Source organism: Meriones unguiculatus, chromosome X, assembly GCF_030254825.1.
Source record: "Meriones unguiculatus strain TT.TT164.6M chromosome X, Bangor_MerUng_6.1, whole genome shotgun sequence".
In the NCBI taxonomy this organism is placed as follows: Eukaryota; Metazoa; Chordata; class Mammalia; order Rodentia; family Muridae; genus Meriones; species Meriones unguiculatus.
In genome coordinates, this window is record NC_083369.1 from 37,978,741 (window position 1) to 38,001,638 (window position 22,898).

The following is a 22,898-nucleotide window of genomic DNA, read 5'->3' on the forward strand; positions in this document are numbered from 1 at the left end:
AACACTTCATGAGAACACCTGATGTCGGTGGTTCTCAGTTGCCAGTCCTCAGTGGATGTTAACACAGAGAACTCTAATGTGTGTTTCAGAGCTAGACTTATTCCATTCAAAAGACTTTCATATTTAGAAATTATGTTTTCCTAGATCTTGGAAAGTAAAATATTGGTACTAAATTGGAGTTGATTTCCTTACAAAACTGAAGGTAATGCCTACTTTAGTCCTTTTCATTCTTAATCTAAATCTTGGTGATTTATAGAATCTAAAAGTCTTAAGAACATGTATTGAACAATTGGCTTTTGGGGACAGTAGCTTTGTGGGCTATGTGTGCTTTCTATTTCTTCTAATCATAACAGTGACCAGTAACCATTTTGCCATTGGTCCATGTAGTATCTATCATCTCTATTCAGAACTTCCTTCTGGAAGCTTTCTTAAATCTTCTGCCCTTGAATTGGGAAGCTTGTTTTACCAAAGCCTACACAATATTTTTAAAGTATTGAAAGGAGAATAGATATCCCAAGTGTTCTTAACCTAGGAGAGGTTTACAAAGGAATCTGCTAAAAAGTAAAATGGCCTTTTGCCTGCTGCCCTTACTAGACACTTCTGCACATTCCGGGGTGAGGTAGTAAGTTGTATTGTTGTGGGGTAGGGATTTTAGGCCCCAGTAAGAAGATAACTATACAACTTACTACTTTCCCTGGTGTGTGGCATGCTCACATTAAGTCCTGGCATTATTGCCTCCATTAGAGAAAAACTGTAGATCTTTATTGAATAAAGAGGTCGATAAGAAAGGGAGGTAGAAGGGGACGAATGATAAAATAATGCAGATACCATTAGTAAGTGGTATCTCCATTAGTAAGTGGCTTGTCCTTCATACATTAGAACATACTAATTTATTAATTTACCATTGGGTATAAACTGAACATTCTGCTATTCTTTCATTCTATGATAACTTCGTTTACTTAGTAATAGAATATGACTATGAATGGAAACGGTACTTAAGAAATTTTGAATTAAAAAGCCAGGCTTGTTGGCTCATGCTTGCAATTCTAAAACTGGAATGTAGAGGCAAGAAGAGTTTAGCTTCAGAGTGAGCTCAGTACAGAGCTACATGCGACCCTGTTTCTAAACACCAAAGAATTATGAATAAATTCTGACTGTTTCTTGTTCCAAGTAGATTAGGAAATTGAGGATCTATAAGCTTATAGTAGATTTTTCTGGGTAGCTTCACCCTATCTATGTGTTTTCAATTCCTTTTTACCAGGAACAGAAAAGATTTTATTGTCTAGATTGTCAGTCATATCTTTGTCCTAGCACTGTGATTTATTTAGTCCTCATAATGATTATGGTACACCAGCAAAGAGCTGTTAGAGGAACAGTTTTTTGTTTTTGTTTTTTTGAGAGAGAGAGATTTTCATGTCACTTGCTGGATAAGTCCTTACCAAGCTGCATGTGCTTGATTCTTCCCATGGTCATTGGCTAAGTTCCCTTTAACCTCCAATATCATTTTTTCCAATAAAGATGGGACTCCTATGCCTGACAGCTATCCAACACCTCCCTCTTCAACGGATCCAGCTACATCTGAGTCCAAGGAGACACTTGGTACTCTACAGCCTTCCCAGCAGCAGCCAGCACTCCCACCCCCACCAGCCTTAGGAGAGATTCCTCAGGAAGTGCAGTCCCCTGCTGAAGAAGTGGGGAACTCTACACAGCTATTGATGCCTATAGAGTTGGAGGAGCTGGGTCCCACAAGGACAGGTGGAGAAGCAGAAACAACTCAAATGGAATTGTCCCCAGCTCCCACCATAAGTGAGTAAAATGTTAACTTTAAGGGGGATTAAAAAAGAGAGGAATTGCTATCTTTGTAAGTTTTCTTTCTCACTTTAAAGAATTAGGAGTTTGGAATTCTCAGTTTCAACTTTAGCCTTCTTAGTTCAAGCTGAGATTTCTTCTTTGTGTTCTCAGTTATTGTTGCATGTCTTAATAATAGTGTTAAGCATGTCACCATTTACCGAGGCAATACTCATTTTTGAGCTATCATTTCAGATTTATTATTTAACTTCTTTGAAAGTAATTCTTTTAAGTTGATGGTACCTTCATTCATAAATTGAAATTCAGACATAAAGTAATTAGCTAGAGTCATTCAATCAGTAGTAGTTGAGCTGAGATTACAATCTATATGTGCCTGATGTCAACAATTCTGCATGTAATAAACATGTATCTCATTCAGTTTTCCTATCCTCCTTATTCATATACCTACTTCTCACTTACTTAAAATGATGTCTCAAAATTCTTCTTGACAAAGTATTTTTTTTAACAAGGCAAATGGAAACTGTGTTCACTATACCATAAGTTCTATGATGTAGCCTAGAGAAATTTTTAAAGTGCCAGTTTTGTTTGTTTTTTTTTTTGTCAAGAACTATTATGGTTTCTTTCCTATAGCTGTGATAAAATAATCTGACAAAAGTTATTTTAAGGGAAGAAGAGTCTATTTTGACTCACAGTTCCATAGCCTGTCGTAGCAGATAGTCACGGCAGAAACTTAAGGGAGCTGGTCATGTACATTGTACATAAAATAGTAAAAACAATAAATACATGCAGTTAAATAGCCCAGCGTCCGTAGCACCTGTGTATTAACGCTGCTTGCAGGAAAGCTGAGAGTGACAAATCCCTTAACCTGGAATGTCTAGGGACAGTGTTGCACAGATACGTGTAGAACAAACTAAATAGTAAATAGAATAGTATTGAATCTTAAAGGGCAGTTGAGATGGAGTAATGAGTAACAGATGCTAAAGAAGTGAAAAATCTGTACTAACTGTTGCAAAGGAAATAATCCTACCAAAGACCTTGCTTGTTATATTGCCTTGATTTAAAGCAGCTATCTCACTGGGTGCTGTAGCACACACCTGTAGTCCCAGGCAGAGGTAGGCAGATTTTGAGGCCAACCCGGCCTACAAAGCAAATCCAGGACAGCCAGGACTACACAGAGAAACCCTGTTAAAAAAAAAAAAAAAACAGCCATGTGATTTCTCACTCTGACTTCCTTCTAGCCTCTCTTTCTCCTGAGAGAGCTGAAGATTCAGATGCATTAACAGCTGTCAGCAGTCAGCTGGAAGGTTCTCCAATGGACACCAGCAGCCTGGCTTCCTGTACGTTAGAAGAGGCTGTGGGTGATGCTCCAGCAGCTGGGAGCTCTGAGCAGCCCACAGCAGGGAGCTCCACTCCTGGGGATGCCCCACCAGCTGTGGCAGAAGTGCAAGGCAGACCTGATGTGTCAGGTGAACCCGCCCAGCGATCTGAGGACAAGTAAGCACTGTATAGCCAAGAACATTAGAGAGTATTTCAAGCTGAACTCATATTTGTTCACTATTGGGCAAGCTTCTTGCACTATGATCATTGTATCTTATGATATTAATTATGAAATGGTATTAATTAGGTGTGGTTTGTTGTTTGGTTTCTTTTTTGTTTATGAGAAAACAGTATTTAAAAAAAATACCTGAGAATTGTTTCTTTCCTTCAGCTCTCCCCCTGCATCCTCTGAGAGTTCTTCTACCAGAGATTCTGCTGTGGCCGTCTCTGGAGCAGATTCTCGAGGAATTCTGGAAGAGCCACTACCTTCAACAAGCAGTGAAGAAGAAGATCCCCTTGCCGGTAAGTCCGTGAGTCAGTGCTCAGGCCATAATGATATTGGTTCTGTTTCCAAAAACTTTGTAAGGACATATCCTCTGAACACTTTCCTCAGGTGTTTGTGTGTGTGGTATGTTGGGAATAGGTTGTGTGTTGAAGAAGGAGTAGCAGTAAGAGGATGCTGGTGTTACATAATTGGGTGAATTTAGTCAAGTTACCTTAGCTTTCCCATATCCTCCATCTGTACCACTTCCGACCTTTATAAAATAAGACTATTATTTAAGATCTTTTATCGTGATTGACATTGTTTTAAGTCAACTTTTCATTACTGAATCAAATGTCTAAAATAATCAACTTTTAAAAGAAAGGCTTATCTTAGCTCACAGTTATATATCTTTGGTGGATTGGCTGCCTATTGCTTCTAGGCTTGTGTAGTAAGACACTACATAATGGTGGCTACACACAATCTGCATGGTAGAATCTTTATAAAGGTTGGGTGACAGTGTATACCAGTAGTGTACTATTTGAAATGATGAACTATTTGAAGCTTAGATGGTTTATGGTTCTTCTCCATAACTTGGCAAGCAGTGAAAGCACAAAAAAAAAAAAAAAAACAAAAAAAAAAACCTGATTTTTCTCAACTTATGACATGTTTTCTTTCTTAGAGTATACCTTTAAACATCCATGAAGATGTAAGTCCCTTTACATCTTACATCTCTCTTCAGGTATTAGTCTCCCTGAAGGTGTGGATCCCTCCTTTCTGGCTGCTCTTCCTGATGATATCCGTCGGGAAGTCCTACAGAACCAGCTGGGTATCCGTCCACCAACCCGAAGTGTTCACTCCACAAATATCTCAGCTCCTTCAGTAGTGGAGAATCCTGATGTGACTGAAGTGAGCCCTGAGTTCCTGGCTGCCCTACCTCCAGCCATTCAAGAGGAAGTATGTGAACGGGAAAATGGAGGAAACAGACTACCTTGAAAAGAGCTATATTCTTACTGATTTGTTTTGTTCCATAGGTGTTAGCACAGCAGAGAGCTGAACAGCAGCGACGGGAACTGGCCCAGAATGCCAGTTCAGACACCCCCATGGACCCTGTGACCTTCATTCAAACTTTGCCCTCAGACCTGCGCCGTAGTGTCCTAGAGGACATGGAAGACAGTGTGTTGGCTGTGATGCCACCTGACATTGCAGCTGAGGCTCAAGCCCTAAGACGAGAACAAGAAGCCCGGCAGCGGCAGCTCATGCATGAGCGTCTTTTTGGACACAGCAGTACCTCTGCACTCTCTGCCATTCTCCGAAGCCCAGGTACAGAGGGAAGGAAGGAGGAGGGCCCTGAAATATCTTGATCTTATTTTAATTAGCCTCTTTTTTACTACCTGTTGCATTGATTAAACCCAGCTTCTCCTCACTTAATCAAATTCAGTTTCCTTTTTCTTTCCTTGTAGCTTTTACCAGTCGCCTGAGTGGAAACCGTGGGGTCCAGTATACTCGCCTTGCCGTACAGAGAGGCGGCACCTTCCAAATGGGGGGTAGCAGCAGCCATAATAGGTACCCTTGTCTGTCTTTAAAAAAAAAAAAAACAAAACAAAACAACAACAAAACCTTGCCATATTACATTCTGGGTCCTTTAATTTTATAGTTAGAGAAGCTAAAAGCTTTTGAGGCAGCTTTTATAACCATTCTGGGTTGTTTTCCTCAAATAAGTAGACAAGCAAATCTTTTTAAACTCCCTTCTCAGAGTACCACTGTTTGACTCGTAGGCCTAGCTAAAAGACCAGACTCAAAGGCATTCTGGCAGCAGTCATTACGGTTTTAACAAAATAGAAAGGGGGAAACCAATTGGCCTTAGACATTTAACAGATGGTTACAAAAGTAGGGAAGAGTTACTTATTAACTAGGCTGAAACATAGATTTAACATTCTAAAACAATTACAGAAGAGATCAATACTTAAAATTAAAAGGGTGGCAGCCTCCTAATCTAGAGAAGGCAAAAAACAAGCACTGGCTCATAGACTTTAGACTTTCATCACTTGGTAAAATAGGAATCTATGTTCCCTTCTCGGTGGTCATGTCATTAAGAGCAAATTACCTGATTTGGTTGAACCTCTCATTCACAATCTCAATAATGGTGTACAACATCCTTCAGGAAACGAAGTTGTAAAGTACCTGCTATATAGTAGATGTACAAAGGGGTCATTGTTGTGAATAGCCTGTCTTCCTTTTACACTCTCCCTGGGATTATCCCACTCATTCTTCTCCCATGTACTTATGCCTCATCCTAGCGCTGTAGCTAGTGTTACCCAGAAACCGTGCTCTGTTTTTAGGCCTTCTGGCAGTAATGTGGACACACTCCTCCGCCTCCGAGGACGACTACTTCTAGACCATGAAGCCCTATCTTGCCTCTTGGTCCTACTTTTTGTGGATGAGCCAAAGCTCAATACTAGCCGTCTACACCGAGTACTGAGAAATCTCTGCTATCATGCCCAAACCCGCCACTGGGTCATCCGCAGCCTCCTGTCCATTTTGCAGCGCAGCAGTGAGAGTGAGTTGTGCATTGAGACACCCAAGCTCTCCACAAGTGAAGAAAGGGGCAAGAAGTCAAGCAAGAGTTCTGCATCAACCAGCCATGAGAACCGTCCCCTGGATCTGCTCCACAAGATGGAGTCCAAAAGTTCCAATCAACTCTCCTGGCTCTCAGTATCTATGGATGCTGCCTTAGGCTGTAGGACTAATATATTCCAGATTCAACGCTCTGGAGGGCGTAAACATACAGAGAAGCATGCAAGCAGTGGTTCCACTGTCCACATCCACCCCCAGGCTGCTCCTGTTGTCTGCAGACATGTTCTGGACACACTCATTCAATTGGCCAAGGTGAGGAGCTTGAAGGAATCTTTGACTCCAAGGGCTGGAAGTGGGTGGCAGCAACACCTTGGGTGACATCTGGACAGTAAGGGGCTAACAAGTCTTTGTTTTTATTTTATATTGTGACATGTGCTGTTTCTGAGAAATTATCCAATAAATAACTTCATGGAGTTTTATCTTTTCTTCACATTTTTTAATGTACTGTCTCAGTCATCAAAACAATTGTTTGCACCCTATATGTTTATTTTACAGATAAAGAATCTAAGGTTCAGAACACTAATGACTTTGTTGTGTGACTAGAAAGTGACAAGCTCAATATTTTTTGAATAATGAACAGTTCTACTGTTTATCGGGGGTCCACCTGTACTAGGCACTGGGAAAAATTTTGCATTACCTCATTTAATACCAACAACTTTGACAGGCTATGTTGTCTTCCCTGTTTCATAAGTACAGAGAGATGAAGATTTAGGAAAAGGTTGCTAATCATTATCTTCAAAGTCCTTATTTCTCTAGGCTACTTCACCACCTGCTGGATAAAACTCATGTAATCCATCTGCCCTATGTTACCAAGAGCTTTTCAAAGAAAAGGAGAGTCTAAGAAGCAACTTAGATCAAGCCTATTCTTCTTATCCCGGCAGGTGTTTCCCAGCCACTTTACACAGCAGCGGACCAAAGAAACAAACTGTGAGAGTGATCGGGAAAAGGGCAGTAAGCAGACATGCAGCCCATGCTCCTCACAGTCCTCCAGCAGTGGCATTTGTACAGACTTCTGGGACTTGCTGGTAAAACTGGACAACATGAATGTTAGCCGGAAAGGCAAGAACTCAGTGAAGTCAGTACCAGTGAACGCTGGTGGTGAAGGGGAAACTTCCTTACACAGCCTTGAAGCTTCTCCACTGGGACAGCTCATGAACATGTTATCACATCCGGTCATCCGCCGGAGTTCTCTCTTAACCGAGAAACTCCTGAGACTCCTCTCTCTCATCTCAATTGCTCTCCCAGAAAACAAAGTATCGGAAGCACAAGCTAACTCTAGCAGCAGTGCTGCTGCCAACTCAACCACATCTACCACCACCACTACTGCCACCATCCCCACGCCCACAGCCCCTGTTGCAACCACCCCCATCACTTCTGCTCCAGCTCTGGTTTCTGCCACACCTGTTTCCACCGTTACTGTAGCTGCTTCTACCACAATGACTACCCCCACAACTGTTACCACTACTGTTTCAAGTAAGTGTTGTCAACTCAGGGTTATGGGGTGTATACTATGGCTCCCAACTTACCCTCACTTTCCAATCCAGGTAGTCCTTCCTAAATGATAATTATTGTGAGATGTGTTCTTTCTCTATTTGTCTGTTTTCTCTTTGTAACAACTCTTTTTTTTTTTAACAATTTGTTCATTATATATCCTGATTGAAGCCCCATCCCTCAACTCCTCCCAGTCCCACCCTCTCTCTTCCCTTCTATCCCTTGCCCCAATCCGCTAAAGGGGAGGAGGTCTCCTTCTCTGCCATCTGCCTATAGCTTATCAAGTCTCATCAGGACTGCCTAGATCCTCTTTCTCTGTGGCCTTGTAAGGCTACATCTCCAGGGGCAGGTGATCAAAGAGGCAGCCCCCTTACTAGGGAACTCACATGGACACTGAGCTGCCATCTGAGCAGGAATTCTATGTCCTCTCCATCTGTAGTCCATGCATCATTGGTGCATCAGTCTCTGCAGGACCCACTCCCTGGTCTCAGTATTTTTAACTCTGTTGGTCTCCTTGTGGGGCTCCTGTACCCTATGAGTCCTTCCATCTCCCCCTACTTCCATAAGACTTCCTGAGCTCTGCCCAGAGTTTGGCTGTGAATGTCATCATCTGCCTTAATCCCCTTGTCTGTTTTCCATGTGTCTGGTGTATGCACGTGCACACACCTGTAAAAAGCTGAGCCTCTGGCTAGACAGCAAAAGTGGTGGAGTTTATTCGTAATCATCAATGATTTTTAGACTACAATACACTGAATGAATGCAGTGTGATTTTAAGGTAACAGATCATCTTGGGAAGTAGAGAAAATATACCAGGTAGCAGGTGACTTTAAGAATTATCTGCAGGAGTAGGTTTTTAAAGAATAAGTTGGGGCTGTGGTAGGGGAACAATTGGGAGAAATACAGCATTTTTGGTCACATTACAAGGCACACTTAAGAGTCAGCTCTGGGGCTAAGAATATAGCTCAGTGGTAGATAGTGCTTCGATGGAATGCATAATACCCTCAGTTCAATTCCCAACATACAAAAAAGATTTGGCTTTGATAGATAGGTTGTCATTTTCTCTGCTTTTGTCATTTTGAAGCCCTGTACAGTGCAACAGTTTCCAGGCTTAGAGCACTCACAGAGCTTTAATATGTTCTGTTTCCTCAAAGCTTTCACTACTAAAGGCAGCAAATCTCCAGCAAAGGTGGGTGAAGGAGGTAGCAATGCTATAGACTTAAAAATGGTATCCTCCGGCCTCACTGAAAACCAGTTACAGCTCTCCGTGGAGGTGAGTCTAAGATCTTCATACCTTCTGAAATTGAAGGGAGGGGATAGACATTTCAGTTCTTGGGTTAGGGCTTATTATTTCTCCTATATTTTACCTAGGTGTTGACATCCCACTCTTGTTCTGAAGAAGGTTTAGAAGATGCAGCCAATGTGTTACTACAGCTCTCTCGGGGGGACTCTGGGACCCGAGACACAGTTCTTAAGCTGCTACTGAATGGAGCCCGCCATTTGGGTTATACCCTTTGTAAACAGATAGGTAATAATGGTATTAAAACATTCTATTCTGTCTTATTAAAAGTATTCCCAACTCCCCTCATCCCCCCCCCCCGACACACACACATGAATTAGACCATGCTCCTAAAGCACAGCTCTTGTTTTCCTCTGCTAGATTGTTCGTCAACAAGGCTGACTAGCTGGCTAAATAGCTGTCATCTGTGCTTAGTGAAGGGATAAGAGAATACTATTTGTGAGAACAGAAAAGACCTCCTTTTTTTCTCTCCTTGATAAGTGTCTGTAAGAGCCCCATGACGAAGGCACAGAGACAGCTTTTCTCATCTCAAAAGATGATCAAATCCAGCAATTATATTCAGAATAATGGCCTCTTTGTATAGGTTGGAGGATGCAAAAGCTCTAGCACTTTGAAGGTGCCTCGTTTCCTTTGTCTTACCTGGTTTTTGTCCAGAACAAAACTAAGCCCAATATGAGAAAATTATTGGACCAAGGAATAGAAACCCATCTTTTTCTTGGTATGGAATGTTTCTATTTTCTTGCACCACTCTCCTAGTTCTATATCTCCCTCAATCTTAACTACCTGCTTAGCATTCCACAAATGTCGTAGAAGCTCATATGGGAGAGTTGATAGGTCTGTATCATGCAAGTATTTCTTCTTTTTATGAGAATTACAAGTTTTTTCCTAAAAATTTGTCTCTTGTTGGACATTCCTCGACTGCTGCCAGTTATTTAGAACCCATGAGCTGAACACTGTCTGAGTGATAAATGATTATCTCAGAGTTCTCATAGAAAACTTTCAGGATACAAATACCACAAAACCTGAGAAAGTTTAAGAGCTATGTTGAACAGAACATAGGTCATAGTCTGTCTGCCTCCAGAAGAGATTTTTTTTTCTTTTTTTCTTTTCTTTTCTGCAGCAAATTGCATTTTGTGTAGATTCAATGGGCCAGTTACAAATTGGTAGTCTCTGAGTGGTTGGTCCTTAGCACAAACAATAAACCAATTAGCCAAATTTCCTGTTTAACTTTAACTTCCTGAAACAGTTTCCTGATAAGGTTCAGCTTTCTGAACACTTGACTCCTGCCATCCCAGGTACCCTACTGGCTGAGCTACGGGAATACAATCTAGAACAGCAACGGCGAACCCAGTGTGAGGCCCTCTCTCCTGATGGCCTACCTGAGGAACAGCCACAGACCACCAAACTGAAAGGCAAAATGCAGAGCAGGTGGGTAGTAACTCTTTTGGATGTGGGCTAGAATCCTAGACATTTGAAAAGTGGCTTTGGCTGGTTTTCCTCTTGTGTTTCATCTCTGCAGGTGGTTTTTCTATTGATCCTATAAAATACTTGACATGGTGTTTCTCAAAATTTCCATACTGGTTAATACTATATTTGAGGTTATTTTTTTTCTAGTTAATATCACAAGTCCTCCTTCTTCAAGTATTTATACTCTGATGTTTTCAATATATGCAAGTCATCTCTATACTATACAGGTTTGACATGGCTGAGAATGTGGTAATTGTGGCATCTCAGAAAAGACCTTTGGGTGGCCGGGAGCTCCAGCTGCCGTCTATGTCCATGTTGACATCCAAGACATCTACCCAGAAGTTCTTCTTGAGGGTACTGCAGGTCATTATCCAGCTGCGGGATGACACACGACGAGCTAACAAGAAAGCCAAGCAGACAGGCAGGCTAGGTATGGAACTAAAGAGTGTCTAAATGAGGGTGGTGGTGGTGGTGGTGATGAATCCCTAGAGGAGCAGCGCTAAAATGTACTATTTGACCTTTCCAAAAAGAACCCTACACCCCCTTTTTTAAGATCAAAATGTTAATGGCTGTATCGTATAACCCATTCAAGTTGTCTACCTGAGACTGGAGAGATCAAGTTACAATTAAGGGGTACTTGAAATCTGGCAGAGAAATTGGGAAACACATTTTGCTGAGAAAGACTTAACTTATACTGTGTGCTTTCTGCCTCCTTAAACACTCCTGACTGAAACATTAGCTATGTTCTCAGACATTGGCTTGATGTGTTATCTTTCCTCCTGTCCCATAGAACACTTTACATGCCACCATCCCTTTGCCTGGTACCATTACCCCTACTCCTCCCTCCCTACCTTTGGGGATTGATTATGAGTACACAAAACTTCCTAAGCTAAAACTCAAACTCAACAAGATGCCCTGTGGCATCTGAGAATAGAGGAGAGAATTTTGGGCATTCCCTCTTCCTACATTTTATATTGTGTCTTCCTTTTTCTCTTTTCCCTCTTTCTCCCAGGTTCCTCCGGTTTAGGCTCAGCTAGCAGCATCCAGGCAGCTGTTCGGCAGCTGGAGGCTGAGGCTGATGCCATTATACAAATGGTACGTGAGGGTCAAAGGGCGCGGAGACAGCAACAAGCAGCAACGGTTAGCATGATGCCTGCGGCCCCTCATTCATTTTTTTCTACCCTCCTTCCTGCACCATGTCATCAATGGGGTTTCATTATCCATACCTTGTATGCTTTTGCATTAAGTTTGCTAAATGAATGCCTCTAGACAACAGGGTTACTTTCTGTTGGTGTTTCCCTTACTGCTCATTGTCTTACGGGTTTGTATTGACATCTGGTTGGATTTGAAGCTTGGCCATCATACCTCACTCCCAGCTATCTAGTTAGTGGTGTTTTGCAAATTGTCTGTGCAGTGCCTTGGTTCTGAGGGGTGTGGGGTTAAAAGTATAGTGACATGAAGTAATGCAGAGACAACTCTAGAGTGCTGCCCTTGAATGTCCCCATGCTTGGTACATTATCTATAAGCACTTCCATTATGTAGTTAACTCCGTCCACCCTAGTCTCTGCCTCTTCATAATTCTTTGGCATGTAAGAAATGAGCTACTTTAGGAGGAAGCTTTTGGGTACTCAAGTAGCTGCCTTACCATTGGGGTTCCATATTAGAATGACTGTAATAAAAGCTGTGGCACTCTCATTGCCTTCCTGTTCTTGAGACATGGAAATCATTTTCTAAAAATAGCAAGGTATCCCGAGGCCTGGTTTTTCTTTATATAAAACTTCTAGAGCCAGATAGTGGTAGCATACACCTCTAATCCCAACACTCAGACCACAGGCAGTTAGATCTCTGTGAGTTTGAGGATAGCCAAAGCCCACACAGAGAAACCCTGTTTCAAAATAACAACAAAAATTCTGCTATACAGTATACTGCCGGTCACACTCTACATAGTATAGATTGTGAGGAAAACTACTCCAGCAGCAATTGAAAGAGAAAGTAAAGAGCTGCTGTTCTGGGGTATTTATTTCTGCCCAGTGTCCTGTCCAACCTGATAAAGACATAGCTTTTCAAGTAACCCACCAATGGAAGATTAAATAGTAAGTTCAGTTTGAACAAATAGAAATAGTCAACAAGCCTGCCTTCTTTCTACCTTAAGTGTACATACACAAACAAAAAGAAAACCTATTCCAGAAAACTTCCTGAATTTTTGTTTATATTCAGGTCATGAATGTGGAAGGTAGAGTGGGGTCTCAGTGGGAATTAGGTAGGAGCAGCTTATAGAGAAAGCAGGTTTTCAGGGAGCTCTTGGGGAAACCTGTAAGCTCAGAGTGAAAAGGAAGTATTCATAGCATTCTTTTGACCTGGAGACCTGTAGACTTTGATAACCAGGTAGGACAAAGTGTCTTCTAAACTCAATGTGTGAGACATTTGGGGGCCAACCTCTATTCCCAGAGGAAAGCAGAGTTACACCTTTTATGTGACCTTGCCTCCTTTTATCCAGTCGGAATCTAACCAATCAGAAGCACCTGTTCGGAGAGAGGAGTCTCCCATGGATGTGGACCAGCCATCTCCCAGTGCTCAAGATACTCAGTCCATTGGTCAGTACTACTGCTGCTTGTAGCTCAGCAGAAGAATAAGTTAGACGTTTTACTGGATCCCCTGTTCCCAGAATATATAAGCTCATTGAGCACTGGTTTTTTATAAATGTTCACAGAATCATAGATGTGAAGTCAGCCTAGACAACAGAGGAAGAACCTGTCTTTAAAATAGATTAGGGCCTGGAAAGATAACTTACTGAGTAGAGGGAATTTGTGCTAGCCACCAAGCCTAACAACTTGAGTTTGAGCCCCAGAACCCCCATAGTCAAAGGGGAGTACTAACTCCCACAAGTTTTCCTTTTTTCCTAAATATGAAACTGAAGCAAGATTGAGCTACTCACACACCAAAACTGCAGCCACATAGTGAAACTTTGTCTCAAAAGGAGATGAAATAGCTGCATTAGCAGGTAAGGGTACTTGCTACAGAGCCTTTAATCCTAGTATTCTGGACGCAGAAGTGGGCATATCTCTGAGTTCAAGGCCATCTGGTCTACATAGAAAGTTTCAGGCTAACCAGAGCTACATACTGAGACCCTGTCCCAAAAAAAAGAAAAAAAGGAAGTATAGTATAATACGTATGGATATGGCATGTGCTTTAAGTCTTGGCTCCCTCATTTATCAGCTCTGGGTTATAAACAGTGCTGTTTGGGACGGGAAACAGCCCAGTCTAAGTAAAATGCTTGCCTTGGTGGATGAGTTTCAATCCCAGGTCAGAAATACCAGACAAATACTCTTATAATCCCAGTGCTAGAGAAAGCCAAGATAGTCGGATCCCTAGGCTTCCTACCCTAATCAGGGAGAGACCCCATTTTAAAAAGCAAGTGGATGGCCTTGGAGCAGTGGTTCTCAGTCTGTGGGTCATGACCTCTTGGGGGTTGTGGTTGAATGATCCTTTTCACATGTTTCCTAAAACCATCTGAAAACAGATGTTTGCATTATGATTCATAACAGTAGCAAAATTACAGTTATGAAATAACATAATTTTGTAGTCAGAGGTCATCACAACATGAGGAACTATATTAGAGGTTCCCAGCGTTAGGAAGGTTGAGAACCACTGACCTAGGGAAACAATCCCACAGCTGATTTTTGTCCATATACACACATTTTTTTAATTAAAATAGGGATATTTATAGTTTTTATAATAAAATAAATGGTTTCTTATTTAACCAAGTACCTGGCATATAGTAAATGTGGCATTTTTTTCAGTGAGTTGCACAAAGAATCCTTTTGATACCCTTTAAACACATTAAAATAGTTTTTTTCATAGGACACCCAGTTTTGAAATGCTATACTGAGTCACCTGGACTTTGGGAGATAAATATTACTCCCATGTTCTATCCATCATCTTTTAGCCAAGGTCATATGATCTGCAAGTGCCACAGCCAGGACTCAAACCTAGGGCTGTCAGACCCTTGAAGAATAGTCAGGATTTGGTTAGAGGATGAAAGCAAAGGTCAGGTCGGGTGTAGAGGGAGGTGGGGAAAGGGCTAGTGAAAAAGCAGTTGCTTCTCTTTTACTTGGCTATTAAGCAGTTGTGAATAAATTTTCGGAGAACTAGGAAAAATACCAACCATGGAGGGTGGAGGTGTCCATCTTGCACAAAGACTTCTTTGGGGCTGTAAAGTTCTAAGACTGACTAATGTAAAATGTATTAGACTTTTAAATGATTAAGTCAAAATAAAATTAAATTATTGAATCAAAATAACTAGTTTATGTTGTAGCCATATCTCTTAGAAAAGAAAATAGGGAGAAGGCACCCTGATTGCAAGGGCATCTATCAAAATATTCTAAAACATACTTGTACTTGAAGGCAATTTTTCAAAAGTTCCATCATAGCACATAGCCCTTAAATAACTTAAACAAAAAGGTTCTTTATGGGCTAAGAGGCAATGCAAGACTACACAGTATGTGGCCTTTAAACACTAAAAATGAGACTAGCATAATTGAGGAGCCAAATTTCTTACTTAATTTACCTTCTAGATGTTGTTCAATGTTCTTTGACCGGTGAGCCCACTCTGTCTAGTAGCCTGTACTTTGGGGGGTGGGGGGATCTCAAGTAAGAAACTCTGAAAGCTTTCTGACTGTCTTTTGTATATCTAGTAGCCTCAGATGGAGCACCACAGGGAGAAAAGGAGAAAGAGGAGAGACCACCTGAGTTGCCACTGCTCAGTGAGCAGCTGAGCCTAGATGAGCTGTGGGACATGCTAGGTGAATGTTTAAAGGAACTGGAGGAATCCCATGACCAGCATGCAGTGTTAGGTGAGTTGCTCTCTGAGGTTACAGGTGAGTTGCTCTCTGAGGTTACAGATTCCAAACCTTTTGTCCTGTTCTCAGACACTGCCTCGTAGTGGTGGTGGCGATATCTTGCTCTTTTTTTTTCTTCCTCAGTTCAAGGTTGTTCTCTGTGTGTGTGTGTGCGTGTGCGTGCATTTATAACAAGAATTTAAAAGAATTACCTTCTCTCTTGGTAATTCTAGTACATTTTACTGTTTAGACTGAGATTTGTTTTTATAACTGATTGACTGTTTCCAGTTTCTAACTTCCTTTTTGCCTTTGTTACTATTATATTTCCCTACAAGTTTTCATTATTTCTTTCATATTTTGTTTTCTGGAATGGTTAAGAAAAAGTGGGGCATATTTATATGTTAGTGTTTGTAAAATGTCACTTTGTTGTCATTACTATCCCCAGTGCTACAGCCTGCTGTCGAGGCCTTCTTTTTGGTCCATGCCACAGAGCGGGAGAGCAAGCCTCCTGTCCGAGACACCCGTGAGAGCCAGCTGGCACATATCAAGGATGAGCCTCCTCCACTCTCCCCTGCCCCCTTAACCCCAGCCACTCCTTCCTCCCTTGACCCATTCTTCTCCAGGGAGCCCTCGTCTATGCACATCTCCTCGAGCCTGCCCCCTGACACACAGAAGTTCCTTCGCTTTGCAGGTACAGGGAACACTTTGACCAACAGATATGGAAAGTATTTTATCCCTAGCTTATTCAGCAGAATGAGACAGTTTCACATATTGCAAAAAACCAGACATAGTAATGATAGAAGAGTTCTGCTGTAGAAGCTCTTATGTGCTTCCACTCTAAGGGATTTATTTGAGTGTTATATGAGACCATGTGAAGCCAGGTGATATAAATGCCCAGATTTCACATTCATACTCAGGACTGGCCCTTAGCCTTAAGTAATTACTGATTTAGGCCCCTGAAACAAGAGCAAATTGGTAGCTAGTAGACTATTGTGTAACTTCTTAGGACCTATGATATACTGATTTCCTGTTGTTATCTCTTCTCAGAGACTCACCGCACTGTGTTAAACCAGATACTACGTCAGTCCACCACTCACCTTGCTGATGGGCCTTTTGCTGTCTTAGTAGATTACATTCGTGTCCTTGACTTTGATGTCAAACGCAAGTATGTGCCCTGGTATTGGGGTGAAGAACTACTTAAGTGATAACCTGTCTCCCCTCTGAGAGAAAAAAAGCCATAGGGTCTCCTAGGACTATAAGGGTTTCTTGGTGGCACTATATTTCTAAAGTCCCATTTCATCCTTTAGAGTCATGGTGGTGCAGTCAAAACTAGGCTCAAGACTCCTCATCATCTCTACTCCTTCCTGTACACAAAATTGTACTTCCTTGTTTGTTGCAGGTTAATGTAATAGTCTATGATCTCTTATTCAGTAGAAATAGGGAAAAAATATGATCTCTTATTCAGTAGAAATGGGGAAAAATTTTTAATTCATAATAAATGATCTGTCTCTCTCAGCTGCTATGTGCTTTCCAGATGTGTAGGGTAAAAAGAGAGTCACTGAGTTTCCTTCTAAATGGACAAATACAAGTTTGCTCTGCCACCTCCAACCCTACCTACCTTCCTTTTCTTCATCTTAAGATATTTCCGCCAAGAGCTGGAACGTTTGGATGAAGGGCTCCGGAAGGAAGACATGGCAGTTCATGTCCGCCGTGACCATGTATTTGAAGACTCCTATCGTGAGCTGCATCGCAAATCTCCAGAAGAAATGAAGAATCGATTGTAAGAACTTAGGAGAGAAAAACAGCCAAGATGGTTCAGGGCAGGAAGCTCTTTCTGTATGGTAGCAGTGGCCTAAGTCTTTGTAGTGGGAGCTTGTACCATTATTAGGGTATGACTAAGAATCTGCCTCCTGAGCAGGTGGTTACCCTGGCTTTGGAAGGCACCATGTTCTTGAGTGCCCCTGCCAAGTGAGTAAATTGTAATTCACTGGTAGATTATAAAGCCACCTAGAAGAAATTGGTAGCTTGCAACACCAAATATCACAGTAGCTAATAAGACAGATTAAAATCATGATCTGTTTTTCCAGAGTTCTCTTGGTATTCTGTTCACTTTTCCATCTGACAGTGGAATCTCCCAAAGTCAGATTCAGAGACTCTTTCTTGCTTACATCATGTTACATGAATAGTCCAGATTTGTTCTGGCTTTCTGCACAGCTCTCTTATCTCTGCTCTTTTAATGCAGGTATATAGTGTTTGAAGGAGAAGAAGGGCAGGATGCTGGAGGCCTCCTGCGAGAGTGGTACATGATCATCTCTCGAGAGATGTTCAATCCTATGTATGCCTTGTTCCGTACCTCACCTGGTGACCGGGTCACTTACACAATCAATCCATCTTCCCACTGTAACCCCAACCACCTCAGCTACTTCAAGTTTGTTGGACGCATTGTAGCCAAAGCTGTATATGACAACCGTCTCCTGGAGTGCTATTTTACTCGGTCCTTCTACAAACATATCTTGGGCAAGTCTGTCAGGTGAGATTGCAGTAGTCTTTAGACTCTCAGGTCCTTATCTCCCTGTTCTGACTCTTCCTTCACCAAGTCATGACCCTATCTGATTGCATTTTTCTAGGTATACAGATATGGAGAGTGAGGATTACCACTTCTACCAGGGCCTAGTTTATCTTCTAGAAAATGATGTCTCTACACTAGGCTATGACCTCACCTTCAGTACTGAGGTAGGTTGGGAGATACATTTGGGGAACTGACTCTTTGAGTGTCAACAGTTCTGAGAAAGGATTTTGACTGTATCAAACAAACATCATAAACAGAAAACAGAATTGGCAAAATAATCTAACCTGATTCCTAGTTTATTCTTTTAAAAATATCCTAGAGCAGAAGAAAGATGGCTCAGTGTATAAGAGCACTTGTTTTATTTATGTGTATATACCACATGTGTTCAGGTTAGCACTGAAGCCAGAAGTGGGGATTGGGTCCCATGGAGCTGCAGTTACAGGATTGTGGGCCACCAAAATTGGGTGCTGGGAACCAAAACTTTAAAGATTTGGAAAAGTAAGAACACACACACTCTTAATACTGAGCTATCTCTCTAGCTCATATATTTTTTTTTTCAATAAAGGTTTCAGAACTAGCAAGATGACTTAGCAGGTAAGGGCATTTGCCAACAAGCCTGAGAACCTGAGTTTAACCCTAGGGCTCAGCATGGTAGAAGGAGGGAAATGACTCCTTCAAGTTGTCCTGATCTTCTTACACCATACACATAAAAAATAAAAATAAGAAAAAAAATATTCCAATTCCAGGAGGGGCTAGTCATAGTAGCATTCATCTGTAACCCCAGGGCTAGAGGTGCAAAGCCAGGTGGCCAGATCGCTGGGAACTCACAGCTAGTCATAGCCAAATCATTGAACTTCAAATTCATTGAGAGACCCCTTTCTCAAAAAGTAAGGTGGGGCGTGGCGTGAATAGAGGAAGATGCTTGTCATTGACCTCTGCTCCTCCCACATACACAAAATGTTCTAATAGGTAATTCAATGGTAAAGACAGACAAGTAGTTCTATAATTGAATTAGACAAATAGAGGTACCCTTTCTTTCCTCATTTGTTTTAGAGCCAGAGACTAATATTTCATTACTTTCTTCAGCTTTTTCCTATGTAGAGGAGCTTTATGCTAATGAAAATGGCAGTTAACTATTGTTGTGCAACTTTTCTGTCTGGGACATGGCAAAAAGTTAAAGAGTGTGTTCCTGCATCTCTGTGTTAGTTGAAGCCTAGGACAAACCTGATATATATGGTTGGTGTCCTGGATGTTCTAGGTTCAAGAATTTGGAGTATGTGAAGTTCGTGACCTCAAACCCAATGGAGCCAACATCTTGGTAACAGAGGAGAATAAAAAGGAATATGTACACCTGGTGTGCCAGATGAGAATGACAGGTAGGAGTAATGTCCTTTAGATAATGTCCTCTACTTGTTCAAGGAACAAGCTCAGCCGTTTATTTATTTCATGTTTTTTGTTCTTATTTCCAAAGACAAAGCCACAAATGCCTTGCACAAAAGGAGTCAGAACACTTGACCAAAATACTTAGCTTCATCTCCTATCATATAGGGGCCTGGAAACAGTGGTAGGTGAGGCAGGCAGATCTGTCAGTATCAGGTGTCGAGTTGAGACTACCTCTTCAGTTGTATGAGTTCTGAATCCATGTCACTTTTTTCATTTTTTTACCAGGAGCCATCCGCAAACAGCTGGCAGCCTTCTTGGAAGGCTTCTATGAAATCATTCCAAAGCGCCTAATTTCCATCTTCACTGAGCAGGAATTAGAGCTGCTCATATCAGGGCTGCCCACCATCGACATAGATGACCTAAAATCTAACACTGAGTACCACAAGTACCAATCCAACTCTATTCAGGTGAGTTGCTGCTAACAGAAGTATCCCCGTACTTTCATACTTACCAGTGCTGGTTTATGGACGACAGTGTATCTATGCCTCTTTGTTCTTCTGGAGCATATTTTCAGCTGATATTCTCACCCATCCTATAAAGAAGCTGAAGGCCATTCCACAAAGGGGACTTGACTAATATTTTAAGTCCATTGCCGATTCCTGATCTTCACAAGCTCTCCTTCTAACATTGGCTTTTGTGTTCTCTTCCTACAGATCCAGTGGTTCTGGAGAGCATTGCGTTCCTTTGACCAAGCAGACCGTGCCAAGTTCCTCCAGTTTGTCACGGGTACTTCCAAGGTGCCCCTGCAAGGGTTTGCTGCCCTTGAAGGTATGAATGGTATTCAGAAATTTCAGATTCATCGAGATGACAGATCCACAGATCGCCTGCCTTCAGCTCATACATGGTGAGAAACAACTTTAACTTTTTCTTTTTCAGTGAGCTTATAGACTTGATAACTTCTAGATATCTACCCAAGGATGGGAGCACAAGTATGGCCAGCTCCATGACTTTAGAAACCTCAGTTTGTTTGGTCTATGGAGGTTTAAGTGAGCAGGGCCTGGAAAGATGGTTCAGTAGTTAAGAGCTTTTACTGGTCTTTCTTAGAGGACCAGAATTTAGTTCTCGGCACACACGAAGGTCAGCTTGCAACCACTGTAACTCCCAAATACAAGGTATCTAATATACTCCTCTTGTTCACATTACAGGCACCTCCACTAACATGCATATATCCACATATATCAACAGTAAACCTAAATGCCTAAATGCCTCTTTAAAGACAATTGTTTCTTAGAAAGTGTTATGACTCCAGTTATGTATGTAATTCAGTTGGTTAGAATACTTGCACCAAGGTTCCATTCCTCACACCATATAAATTAGGTGAATTAGTACATGCATGTAGTCCTGGGAGGTGGAGGCAGGACAATCAGAAGTTCAGGGTTATCAGTGTAGTGATTTGGAGGCCAACCTGGGATGCATAAGACCCCACCTCCAAAGTATTAGAAAAAGTTTAAAAACAATAGATGACTGGCTGGATCAGCAGATAAGGTGCATACTACTATTGCAGAAGACATGCGTTCAGATCCCAGCACCCACATGATGGCTCACAACCATTTGTAACTCTAGTTCTTCAGTGCTCTGCCCTCCTGCTATGTGGTGCACAAACATACATTCAGGCAAAACGCTCATAAGCATAAAAAAATATTTTTAAGGTAAAAGTTAAATGAATAAATGGAATTTACCAACTATTCTATATGTTTCCCAGCTGGTTCTTCTCCAATGCATGGCCTATAGATAGGCAAAGGTGTATAAGTTATAGCAGGAGCCAATTTATGTTGCAGTATTGAGGCCAGATCAGCAGATTGGGGAAAAGATGGGAAAGTCATTGAGAAGCAGTGGTTAGATTAGTTCTAACTCAGAAAGGAACATAAGGTTGATAACACTGAGACTCATTTATCTTCTCTCATGGATTAATATTTTTTTCATTTTAGTTTTAATCAACTGGACCTGCCTGCCTATGAGAGCTTTGAGAAGCTCCGCCACATGCTACTATTGGCCATCCAGGAGTGCTCTGAAGGGTTTGGGCTGGCCTAATAAGGTCTGCCTGATTGGGGATTTTCTACCATTGTTGGACCTGGGGAGGGAGGGATTTAAAAGATCCAGAAAGAAAATGTCAAAGTCCAATAAATGAAATTCACCAACTCACCATGTGTGTGTCCCAGCTGCCCATCTTCCCTAGTGCATACCTGTTCCCTTCTCATTCTCTTTCCTCTCCCCTTTCCTTCTTGCCTCTCCCTTTTCCATTCCGTCCATGATTCCCCACCCCATGTGTTAAAGAAGGCAGTAGCCTTTGCAAGGACCTGTTTGTCCCAACTGAACAGTGTGCTCCTCAGATTCTGTGTTCAGAAGGATTTGCTGCATTGAGACTTGAAACCTTTGGATAGGGGAAAAATTATATATATATATATATATATTTTTTGTTCTGTTTGCATTTCTTAATTTGTGCTTGGAATGTGTTGATGTGCACAGCTAATGATTCAATGCGAGACAAGATTGGCATCTGTGTTGTGGAGGTTTCAAATAAAGAGCACTCTTCATAACTCACTTTTCACAACAGAGTTTTTTTTTTCCAAAATAAAAATTGAGAAAAAATACCCTCTTATGTACATACTAGACAAATTAACTTTCCAGAAGACCATTTTTGCCCCTCCTGCTCATCCACCCACCTCCACTTCTGATACAACTTCCTTTCTCAGTCAGTTTCCTCAGAGAAGAGACTGACAGCCACCAAAAATTGGGAAGATTTTTGGAACACACTGCAAAAGGTTCTACCAAAACTTTCAAGAGTTCACTCAAACCACGCAGTGTTTTATTTGGTGAGCATTTATGATAGTCTCAAGTTTAATTTCCTTACAAGTTTTGGCTTATTTTTAGTTAATTTTAATAGGCAAAAGATTTGACTAGGTCTCCACAAGGGAACCCTTTTTGTTTTGTCTGTCTTGCCATTTGTCTGCAAGTCTTCACAGATTATCTAGTAGTGTCTTCTGGTTTTTATCCTATCTAGCACTTAAAGCTGATCAAATTCCAGCCTTGAATACCAACAAAAATAATAATAAAAGTTAGTTAGAAAAACAATCCCAAGTAGTACTTTTCTTTGTGTGTTTTTTCTTATTCACTGAAACACTGTGGCTTAAAGATTTTTTCCCTGTTGACATCTCATATTAGGTAGGTGTGGGAAAACAAGGGGTGCCCTCACTTTGATCCTGTGGGCCTGGTAAGTTGGCTGGCAGCCATTTTCTTTCTATTCAACATTAGCTTTTCTGTATCTAACCTTTATCTGACAACTGAAAAGACAGATACTTGCATTGCTCCTATCTCAGAACATATTGTCTGGGAAGAAGCAGACACATGCAGTATATAAAGATGTGTCTGAGTAGATGGGACAGGACTTTTGTGGGTTCTTTAAAAAGATTAAGAGTCCAGCACTTCATAATGAAAGAATTGTTGGGCCAACAATAAGAGCTAGTTCCTAGCTTTTTATGGCTGCTCACATTATTGAACTAAGATGGCTAGGGCACGATTTGCTGCGAGCTTAAGGCCAGTCTGGGCAAT

General features: G+C 41.5%; 1 protein-coding gene across 17 annotated transcripts in view; it reads left to right on the forward strand.

Annotated features, from left to right (window-relative positions):
* The window catches only part of Huwe1 (HECT, UBA and WWE domain containing E3 ubiquitin protein ligase 1), a 142,319-nt gene extending 120,433 nt beyond the window's left edge, over positions 1-21,886 (forward strand). For 13 of the 17 annotated variants that reach the window (XM_060375768.1, XM_060375782.1, XM_060375774.1 and 10 more), the window contains 24 exons: positions 1,519-1,806; positions 3,048-3,303; positions 3,518-3,648; positions 4,350-4,564; positions 4,642-4,930; positions 5,071-5,173; positions 5,950-6,496; positions 7,126-7,717; positions 8,887-9,005; positions 9,104-9,260; positions 10,328-10,460; positions 10,727-10,929; positions 11,512-11,639; positions 12,997-13,093; positions 15,194-15,352; positions 15,783-16,028; positions 16,385-16,502; positions 16,977-17,117; positions 17,580-17,867; positions 17,965-18,070; positions 19,165-19,282; positions 19,575-19,756; positions 20,003-20,193; positions 21,278-21,886. In XM_060375768.1, the coding sequence (XP_060231751.1) occupies positions 1,519-1,806; positions 3,048-3,303; positions 3,518-3,648; positions 4,350-4,564; positions 4,642-4,930; positions 5,071-5,173; positions 5,950-6,496; positions 7,126-7,717; positions 8,887-9,005; positions 9,104-9,260; positions 10,328-10,460; positions 10,727-10,929; positions 11,512-11,639; positions 12,997-13,093; positions 15,194-15,352; positions 15,783-16,028; positions 16,385-16,502; positions 16,977-17,117; positions 17,580-17,867; positions 17,965-18,070; positions 19,165-19,282; positions 19,575-19,756; positions 20,003-20,193; positions 21,278-21,380 (4,910 nt within the window). In that variant the 3' untranslated portion in view covers positions 21,381-21,886. The remainder of the gene's footprint in view (positions 1-1,518; positions 1,807-3,047; positions 3,304-3,517; positions 3,649-4,349; positions 4,565-4,641; positions 4,931-5,070; positions 5,174-5,949; positions 6,497-7,125; positions 7,718-8,886; positions 9,006-9,103; positions 9,261-10,327; positions 10,461-10,726; positions 10,930-11,511; positions 11,640-12,996; positions 13,094-15,193; positions 15,353-15,782; positions 16,029-16,384; positions 16,503-16,976; positions 17,118-17,579; positions 17,868-17,964; positions 18,071-19,164; positions 19,283-19,574; positions 19,757-20,002; positions 20,194-21,277) is intronic. The other 4 variants (XM_060375772.1, XM_060375781.1, XM_060375777.1 and 1 more) reach the window with 3 other exon arrangements.
* Positions 21,887-22,898: the final 1,012 nt, after the last annotated feature.